Source organism: Gastrolobium bilobum, unplaced genomic scaffold (genome assembly GCF_033153095.1).
Source record: "Gastrolobium bilobum isolate Gb01-03AN ecotype WA unplaced genomic scaffold, APGP_CSIRO_Gbil_v1 utg15686, whole genome shotgun sequence".
Classification (NCBI taxonomy): domain Eukaryota; kingdom Viridiplantae; phylum Streptophyta; class Magnoliopsida; order Fabales; family Fabaceae; genus Gastrolobium; species Gastrolobium bilobum.
Window position 1 is genome coordinate 180,479 of NW_026896135.1, and position 10,386 is coordinate 190,864.

General features: G+C 33.9%; 1 protein-coding gene and 1 non-coding gene across 6 annotated transcripts; both read right to left on the reverse strand.

Annotated features, from left to right (window-relative positions):
- Window positions 1–1,476: 1,476 nt before the first annotated feature.
- On the reverse strand, window positions 1,477–7,973 carry LOC133297956 (eukaryotic translation initiation factor-like). Of its 5 annotated transcripts, none has more exons than XM_061497194.1 (9): window positions 7,669–7,973; window positions 6,605–6,676; window positions 5,954–6,055; window positions 5,431–5,654; window positions 4,300–4,401; window positions 3,791–3,878; window positions 3,359–3,709; window positions 3,019–3,264; window positions 1,477–2,926 (listed from the first exon to the last, which is right to left on the reverse strand). In XM_061497194.1, exons 1-9 carry the CDS (start codon window positions 7,831–7,833, stop codon window positions 1,892–1,894), a joined length of 2,385 nt encoding a protein of 794 aa, XP_061353178.1. In that variant the 5' UTR covers window positions 7,834–7,973; the 3' UTR covers window positions 1,477–1,891. The 5 variants fall into 5 exon arrangements, with proteins under 5 accessions (XP_061353178.1, XP_061353174.1, XP_061353175.1 ...); XM_061497190.1 differs by having other exon boundaries at window positions 4,300–4,397; window positions 5,442–5,654; window positions 5,960–6,055; window positions 7,669–7,972; XM_061497191.1 differs by having other exon boundaries at window positions 5,434–5,654; window positions 5,960–6,055; window positions 7,669–7,972.
- On the reverse strand, window positions 7,092–7,195 carry LOC133297968 (small nucleolar RNA snoR103). The gene has a single exon (XR_009749704.1). It is a non-coding gene; the product is annotated as a small nucleolar RNA snoR103 (small nucleolar RNA).
- Window positions 7,974–10,386: the final 2,413 nt, after the last annotated feature.

Below are 10,386 nucleotides of genomic sequence, written 5' to 3' on the forward strand. Positions count from 1 at the left end.
GACTTGGGGATGCATTAGTTTTACCTTTTGGGGTTTCACTTTTTTCTAAGGGAATAATATTTCCATTTTTATTGCAGCAATATTTTTTTTGTCACACTCACATAAAAGGAAATACATTTCATTATGAGGGAAAACAAGACAAAACTCACTCAATTTTATATGAATGTGATAGAAAAAAAAATACAATAAAAACAGAAATATTAAAAAATGAAGAAGGTTATATTTATAACCTTTTTGTTTACAAACTCTTACAAACTATATTGTGTCTGACCGGTCATACTTTAATCAATAATGTATGACCTATCATACTTAGTGCAATTTGTAAGAAAAAATTTGTAAATGGATTTGTTCCCTTAAAAAATTTATTGTATGTGTACATATAGATGTAGGGACTAGTGAGTGGTAGCGAATGGCAACTCCTGGTATGTACCTAATTTGAGGAAACTGTGTGCGGTAACTTGTAGGCCACACGACATTAGCTCTGTATATGACATATTATGTATGTCAATCTTTGATACTGCTTGTTATGTTGAATTTTATTTAGTATCACTACTCATGTTTAACAGTTAATGCAACGTGTTTGACCTAGGGAGGGTCTTACATCGGGAACAACCGAATAACCTCAAGCCGTGGCATCACAACCTCCAGCCACTAAAACCTGGAAGAAAAGTGGCAACTCTCGGACTAGGACTTAAAAACGGGCTTCAAATGCAACACTCTAGAGAGTTACACCATGCTACATGCTGAGAGTTACACCTAACTCCAAAAAGTAGAGGTTTGCATGCTCAAAGAGTCTTTACATGTGCACATCACCCCTTGCTTGAAAAAAACATGATAGTTGCTTGCTACCACTCAAATGTCTGCCAGCAACAGAGTAATGGTCCCTTAAGACCTGCTGTCCTAGAAAATTCCTGCTCTAACGTCATAGGAAGGTCATGACGACCCAAATAATAACTCTAATTAGTCTCCCTCAGCTGAGGATCCTCAAAAGCTCACTCAGCCACTCACTGCACCTCGTTCCATACTCAAATGGGACATCATGTGGCCAACTTTAAACCACACCATAACATTCGACCTGAGGCCAAAACAAGATCCACCACACATCTTTCTATCTTACCACCTTATTTCTAAAGGAGTCGACCATTCAAGAACTTAAATTCATACAGCTTATAACACAAGAAGAAGAACTTGATAGTTGCGATACAAGTACAAACCAAGTTGTTCCAGCAGAAGGCGCTTTTTCTGCTTCTGGGACGGGTAATTCTTCACCCCAAAACAATATTAAAAAAATTGATAAAGGTACCGCCAGTATAAAAAAAGTTTCAAATAATGCTGAACGAGAAACAAGATGAACATTAAAATACGCAAACAACCACAAGCAGTTCAAAAAATGTCTGAGAACTTCACGTTGGGCATACATACCCTCAGGGAAAATAAGCTTGAGCCTTGGATTTATGTAAAATATTAAAAACCGAAACGAGCTTGAGGATATAACGACAATGATATTTATGAACTGACCAGTTAAACAATTACTCTGTCAACAAAATTAAAATTGAAACTAATGAAACAAAAAAACATTTGGACCCCTAATGGGCCATTCTTTTGAAGAAATTGGCGGATGATTAGCCAACCGCAAAACAAAATCCGTAGCTTTATGGTTGACTTTTCCCTCAAAAACACCTCTACGACCTCAATAATCAAAAATAAAACAAAATTATACAGCTCAATAAAAATACCTGACACTGGAATCTCTACTTTATAACAGACTTTCATACAAAATGCTCTTACTCAAAAGTGGGGGTCAAGATATGGGAATTTGTAAGTGGCGAAAGAAGGCAGAGATGTCCATCCAGTTAGAGAAGCCGGTATTCTCATGCTAAGTCATTTTGATTCACTTGAGCAGACTCTGGCAAGCCTCAATGTCAGTTGTTTGTGCATCCAACACAGCTTGCCCAGATGCAGATGTAATTACCCGTACTGCAGTTTCAAATATCTCTTTCGGGAACAGGTCATCTTCCACCTTCTTCAGGATCTCGTTCACCACCTTAAAATCCAATCCCCCTGCCAAAATTAGTTTCCCAATTATCTCACCAAAATTATTGGGCGCTTTAGGTAAATCTATGCCAATGTCATCCAGCAGAGAACCAAATAACAAACAGCCAGTCCCTATGTCTCTAGCTGTAAGGATCTTATTCACAAACAGATACTCAAGAAGACTGGCAACGGGTTCAACGCATGGTGGACTTTTATCAAGTCCAAGGGAAATGGCTTCCTTAACTACCTCAGGGTGGTAAGATGGAGATTTTAGTTCCTCCACGCACCGCAATGCCTCATCCAAAAGCCGAACATTGAAATATTCTTCCAGAAGAGCGACAGTTTTGCGGCGAAGAATAAGATTGTCAGAATTCAATATAGCAGCTGGAGCCTGTGGCTTCTCCGAGGAGACAGCAGAGACTGTTTTAGGAGGTGAAGGGGATTTAGATGCAGCCCCAGTACCTAAACCAAAGTTTGATGGGCGAGCAGAAAGGATACCACCTCCATGCACTAGGGCACTACTTCCACTTATAATACCGCCACTTCCTTGAGGTAGCAACTTTGAGTTCAGGGTTGTGGATTTGGAATGTAAAGAAGAGTTGCTGCGTCTTGCAGCTTGAATACCTGACAAGTCTCCTCTTGGCATAGATTTAGTCTTAGGCATCTCCCAGTTGTCGTTATCAATTCCAGGCATTTCAGGCATCATAATCCTGGTCCCTGGCATTCCAGGCATCAAACCCCCCGCACCAGGACGACCAATGGGGAAGCCCCCCAGGCTGGCATTTCCTTGAACACCGCCACGGATATTTCTCATACTAGCAGTGGCACCTGGACGCAATCCAAGATTCTTTTCTGCCTCTGAATGAATTTCTGTGATGGTCTTGGCTTTCACCTACATAAGTCAGCATTAAAACTTGATCAATAACAAGTGGTCTTAACATTAGTGAGCATAACATATCACAGAAACAAAATGTATAAATTTACCTCTTCACGTCTAGGAACCCAGTTATTAGCACGCAAATCTAAAACATTCCGAATCATGAACCTAAGGCGCGGTGCCAGTTGAGGATTTGTACTCAGTTCTTTCAATCGACTAAAGTACATATCATTTATACGCCGTGATTTAGGGCTTTCATCAAGCTGCTTGCCAATGGTATTGAAAAAATGACATATGGCTTCAACATTTTCCTCAGCTGGACAAGAATTGCTCTCTGGTTGTCCTAAAAGCTCCTGTTCCAAGTAACAACCATGCGTATGAGTGGATACACCCCAAACCAACACCAATTTATATTATGTAAAAGTGAAGTCTAATTACTGTAAGAACCTGAACAATGTGATGGACAATCTTTTCATGAACCATCTTCTGCTTCAATAGTTCACCAATTAAACGTATATTTCCAAGGGTACGAAGCTTGATCAGTTTTTCCTTGTCCCTACGCTCCATCTCCTGCTCAGGGGCAGTCAGCTTTTTTACTTCTTCCCTCAGATTATAAGCACCTTCAAAAGCCTCCTGGCAGATATTCAGGAGTACTCTCTTAAAAGTGATATCTTTCCCACCAGGTACTTCAGATGGGAATGGAGGCAGCTTTTCATTAAGATCTGAACACAACTGAGCATACATGGGGCAAAATGTAGGTTCTAGAACAGCCTTATCAAATACAAGTGAAATGACACCCTGCACTCACAAAGCGAAGCAAGTCAATTTAGAACAAGGATGTGAACGGAAATAGATTGACAACAGCCATCGAAGAGTGACCTTCAAGATGTCAGATGACGTAATGCCAGAATCGATTAACTGACCCTTCAAGAGATCAAACTTCTCAGGAGTTAACTTATTTAATATTCTGCATAAAATAAGACAACAGCAAATTAACATAGGGAGCCATCCAATTCTATATAAATAGCAGGAGCCATACAATTCCAAAGGCCCCTAACAGAGTTACATGTCTGAAGAAAGCTTTAGAAGTTAAGTTTCCAAAATAATTCTTATACAAGAAAAAAAGTACCAAGAAACTTTTGCCAAAAATATAGAATTATTTGTCAAACTTTTATATTTAATAATTGATGAGTTAATCCCTTAAACTGTTCGTGATCGAAGCTTTGTTACACCTGCTTCCCAACACCACCAGAGCAACTACTTAACAATTAAGGCAAGTAAGGAAGTTAAGACTCAGGCATACATGACAACCCAGTAAACTACCACATATCACAGCTAAAAGCACACCCATGTCTAATTGTTATTCACAAGTATTTAAAAACTATTACCCTTTCACAGTCTTCAAGACACGATCTTTTTCAGAGAGACTTCCCCTTCTAGCTGACCATGGGACCTCAGCCTTGACTAGAGTAGGAGTAGGTCCTCCCTGAATAAATAAAGAGACAGTAGATTATAAAAAGATACAAAACAATTCATCATGCCAAATTTAATAGGTAAGCCATGAAGGATTGTACAAACTATAATGCAATCTAATAAACTTCTAGTATAAGTATGAGTGTATGACAATTATTTTAAATCACTTCATCAAGTAACTCTAGTAACACCAAACACAACTTACTCATCATCAGTTACAAGCCTAAGGAGGAATGACAGACTTCAGAAGAATATCACATAGCTATAAATTATAATGTAATCCTTTAACAGCAGTCCAGCACAAAATCAAGACCTTTGATAATTGTAATTACATACTAGAACTTCAAAGTACAACTTAGTACTTTGTTCCAAAGTAAAACTACAAACTCCAAATGCAGGTAAATAAAATGATCAAATCAATAGTAAATCTAAAGTGGATATGGACATCGATACATGGACAAAAGGACATCAGGCTACTTCGATAACCACCACACAAAAAAAAAAAATACAAGAAAAGCCAGATAATTTTAATTATTAACATATTAATCCCATCAAGTAAATAAGCAATTTAAGTGGTAATTATTACAACCCATTTCCAATTTGATCAAGATGCATGGCATGCCGGGGAGGCCATACATTAAAAAAAATATCAAACATGTAAATCATAGTCGCAGGTTCATCAAGTTATTTGTAACAAACATTTTTTTGAAATAATAAATAGATACATCAATGAACAATAAATGTAATTATGGCCTCTCTTTCTTTTTGAAAAACCTCATGTAACCAAATCCTCATGAAACAAGTTTCAGAAGGACATAAAAGGATGTTCAAAACTTTAAAGATAACATAACAGATAGAATTTAAGTTTGATCCATTGTACACTATCACTGAACCATATGATGCCACATAGAAGCTTTTACACCAAGGAAAGAACCTTAGTTACTGCAATGATGTGGTTCTTTCTTTTTCACTGATAGGCTAAAGAGTTTCACAATAACATTGAATTCAAACTCATAACACATTAACTAAAAAACCAATATCTTTTATTTTGGCTTACCCCTTGTGTCCTTGCAAACTGGGAATTAAGTTGGTCTTGGCGATTAACCTGACTAGCATCCTGCTGTCTAGAATCAAATCTATTACCAAACTCCCTGTTATCTCTGAGATTTTCCCAAGACCTCTCATCAGGATTAGCAGGAAGTTGTCCAGAGCGACCATGCCAGTCACGGCTATCTGGTTCAGAATATCGATTTTGTAATTGTCGAGGAGGCTGCAGAAGATAATGTAAACATTATTATAGAAAATTTGATATTATTACCGTCAAAATGATTACAGATAAATTCATAAAACAGATGACATTTGATTGCACCAATCAAAATAAAACTATATCAGTATCAGTATGGTATACAAACATGAATTATTTTTTCTTATTGAAAAATCCTCTCTACATATGATACAACAAGTATATTCTCCACCAAAAAAGTCAACCCAAATCAACTTACCAAAGGGAGGACAGAGAATTTATGGTTCTTAGCGAAGTTTACAATATAATTAGATGATGGAAAAGACAGTTACATTGTTTTCAACATGGCCCCAACTTTGATCTTCACCAAAAAGTTCAGCTTCTATATCTTGTTGGATCTTTATAATATCATCGGGAACCTCAACAGCCTATGAGTAAAAAGGTTCAACAGTCAGACAACCGTTAAAACATAAATATTAGCTTAGATGTTTATATTAATCACGACAGAACACTGAACTATGCACTTTCATAAGCAGTTTCATGTAGACAGGAGGGGAAAGAGGGAGAAAAATGAATGAAAAGACATTGTCTGCCTTCTAATGGACAGAAACTTCCAACAACAAAAAATACGTACAGCCTTTATTGAACTCTAAAAAGCATAAATAGACGCATGACAAAGAGGTACAGCCTTTATTGAACTCTAAAAAGCATAAATAGACGTATGACAAAGAGGACATGCAAAGAAATCAAAAAAATAAAATAAAATAGAAAAATCCAGTAGCCATCACAGAATGTTGATTCTACACCACATATTATGGATCACTAGGAATATAGCAGCCTAGTATCAAGCTTAAAATCAATCAAGAAAAAGGCAGCAGAAGGATGAACAGTAAAATAAAATTAAAAGAATTTGATATCACATAAAGAGTATAGAGAATTAAAACAAAATTTAAACTGAAAGAGCAAATAACAGTTACCTCTCTAAGCTGTAAAATCTGATCTCTGGTATATTGCACACGCTCACGACCCTCAAACCGTGAATCTCCAGCCTATAAAACCAATAGTACTAAGAAACAAATTTCTTAACATAGTCCAAACTCATCATACAAGCAAATACACACACACACGCACACCTCACAAGACAAGTGAGGTTGATGAATAGGATAGTATCCGATGAAAACTTCAATTAACTAAGTTGTGCGCAAAAAAAAAAAAAAACCTCTTTCAATTGTTTTGCAGCCACGTCCTTTATGAATTACTATTATAAAAATCATTAAGCAAGAACTATATATGAAATGGAATAAAAACCAATCTGTCTTATAATATTTATATGGATAAACCTGTTTTACTTTTCAATAAATTCATCAGTAACAAACATATTGATGGTGTAAATAGAATCACTTAGTATGTCAGGTAGCTGAGAGATTTAACACAACCCCTCAAACACTAGCTTAAATTATGTAACGATGTATGTGGGTCCTTTATGGGCAGTTCAAAACTTAATCAAGCCCACCTAAAGCCCACACTTTGCTTTATGTCCGTATTTACAGCTGGAACACACACTGAGTGCCCCCACCAAGAATTAGGACATTCAACTTCAGATTTTCCTTTACTCTTACGGAACTTAACTTCCATTCCTATCCATTAAACAGTGTACAAAAACAATAACCATGAGAGATATATCATATATCTTCCAATGTTTGGTTCTTGTGATGGATTCTTCCAATCAAATCAAATCACTTTAAAATCCACAAAACACTCAAATCTAATCGTCATTGAACAGAAAAAAAAAACATTCGCATAAATCTCGAGTACCACTTAAACCTGAGCATAAAACCTTACACCTCAATGAAAAACACAATTAAAAAAAGAAAAAACTTTAGCTTATGAAGTTGATATACTCAATGAGATCCAAATAAAAAAAAAATTATATAAAAAGAGAGAGAGAGAGATTATACCGAAAAAATAAAAAAAATTAAAAGCAACGAACTAAAAATATAAGCAAGTGAAAGAAGAAAAAGGCAGATCGAGAAAAAAGGACCTTGAGAAAGAAAGAGGAAGGAGCAACGCCATGAGGACGCAAGAGAGGAAGATCAGCGGAAAAAGGAGAAGATGATGAGATTGAAGAGAGACCGAAAAGCCTACTTCCGCCGCCACGACCACCGCCAGGCCTCAAGCTCAGGACCGTTTGATCAGTTTGCTGCATATCAGTGAGAGAGAAAAGGAGAGAGAGAGAGATTGGAAGTGTTGTTCGATGTTTCTCTCTCTTCTGCGGAGTGCAAAGAGAAGAGAAGAGACAAGAAGAAAGACGAGACAAAGACGGTGCAGGGGACAACCAAAGAAAAAACCCTTCTACTTAAACACTGTTACAATCCCTGTTTTCTTAAGGTGTGCAGTGGGTTAACATTTTAAAAGATTCTTTTAATAAAATTTTTTATAGATTTTAACAGGGAAAGATATTGTGACAACCAAGTTGTGTTACTACTACCAATCAATTTTACCGTTAGATCGATTATGTTGATCCAACGGTTATATTTATTACCATCTTTGTATGGTCATGATTTCCCTAATTTAATAATTTATATTTATTTTCACCTTTGTATGATCATGATTTTCCATATTTAAAGTGATCTTCCCAAATTCTGTGATCATAATCCAGAAGAAATGTTAAGATATTTAGAAACATTTTTAGGAGAATCTGTAAAAGCTATATGGGAAAGATTTAAAGAAGAATACCCGCAAGAGATAAATACTATTTTATCATTAGGAACAAATCCATTCAATTTTATTAATAAAATACATATGTTATGCACTGGACAAGATCATAATTCAGGACGGATTAAGATACAGTATGAAGCAGTAAAAGCATTAGAACAAATGACTATTAAAAATTGGCAATATATAAAACAATTCTTAGAAGATTTTACTTATAATGTTTCTATTTCATGAAATATATTTAATAGAGAAATAGGAGAAAAATTATTTAGTAAATTACCAGGCCCACTAGGAGAAGAAATTTATAAAAAAATGGCAACAAAGACTATAAGAAAACATTATGTATCAAATTTTACCACATTTTGATAATGTAACCATTAGATGTAGTTTTATAATGTCCTGTCTAAAAGAAAAATGTTCAGAAATACAAATAGCAAAACAATTAAAAGGAGATTATAGTTTTTGTAATAAAATCCTATCGTAATTACTAAATTACTGCCACTTATAAATTCTTCAAATCCTTTAGTTCGTATTCCTATTTTAATACTTTTACAAAAATCTTCTATAGGTAATGTCATATTAGGAGTGCAATAAAAAAGTCCTACATCACTATTTAAATCTACTTCAATTAAGGATATTAATGATCTTTGTACATCTTTACCCCATCTTTTATCAAAAAGAGTCACTAACACTTTACGTCCAGTTCTACTTCTTACTAATCCTTTTACTCCTATAATAAATAATCCTGTATGTATATAATTTTTATGAGATTTCTTTAATTGTTCTTTGGCTTTTTTACTCATGCAATCTAAAACTACTACTTGGTCTCCTACACATGACACTTGTTCTTCTGAATAATTTCTAAATAGTCCTGTGTTCATAGTGAATCTTCCTACTTCATATAATCTTTTATGTTCTAATATTTTTAGAACAGATTCTCTAAACTGTTCTATATTTTTATCTATATCTATTTCTTCTTCTAATTTTATTTTATCTTTATTTTTAATATTGAATATCTCAAGAGGTGATCTAAAACTAGTACTTTTTCTAGGCTGGTCTATAATTGTTCTACTAGTTCCAGGAAAAGATGTATTATTCATTTTTATAAACTAAAAAACTACAAGATTGTTTTTGTTTCTTAGGTCTTGGTTGTGTAGGTTTTAATTTTTTATCAAATTCTTCTACAAGATTATCTATATCTATTTCTTGTCTTTTCAATAAATGACTTTCTAAATTTGTTATTCTTTGGTGTAATGTAACTAATAGTTGTATAATTAAATTATTTTGTGCTATTATGGTTTTATCTCCTTTAGATGTTATATCTAAAGTTTTAAAGAAACCTTTATTATAATCTTCCTCTGTATATGCTTTTATTTTTTCTAATTCTTCTCCAAAATTAAAGTTTTTTGACATAAACTAATAATTCTTATATTAACTGTTCTATTTTTATAATTTTTTCTTCTAAAATATTTTCTTTATTATTTATTTTTTCTATAAACTGATATATATCTTTTTCTATTGGTTTTGGTTTTCTTTGTTCTAAACTTAATATTAATTGTTGAATATCTGTCTTTGTTGGTAAACTTTCTATATCTATCTTATTTATTCTTCTGAGTATTATTTCTTCTGTAGTTTTAATATAATCTAAATTATTATTTATTTCTTTTAATAATTTGTCTATTCTGATTCTGATTCACTTTCAAATAACAACTTGTATTCAGACTTAAAATTATTTTCTTCTTCGAACCACTCTCCAAAATTAAAATATGTGTATCCTGCTAAATCAACTTCTTCTAAATATGGTTTTAATATTTGTCTTAGTTCTGATTGTTTATTATGATCAATTATTATAATATCTATTACTATTTTTAGAAATTTAATATAACTATATTTTAAATAATGATGATTATCACTGTCTAAAAAAGTCCACAACTCTTTGTAATATTGTCCTTCTGTATAATTTTTAAATACAAAGACTAATTCTTTTTTAAATCTTTCAAAGGCTATATCTAATATATGCATAAAATTTTAGTCTGAATAATAA

Coding starts and splice junctions, on each gene's coding strand:
- LOC133297956 (XM_061497194.1), bottom strand. CDS start 7,833: ATGCAGCAAACTGATCAAACGGTCCTGAGCTTGAGGCCTGGCGGTGGT. Junction 6,056..6,604: donor AGATTTTACAGCTTAGAGAG/GTAACTGTTATT, acceptor TTTTACTCATAG/GCTGTTGAGGTTCCCGATGA. Junction 2,927..3,018: donor GGGTTCCTAGACGTGAAGAG/GTAAATTTATAC, acceptor TGACTTATGTAG/GTGAAAGCCAAGACCATCAC.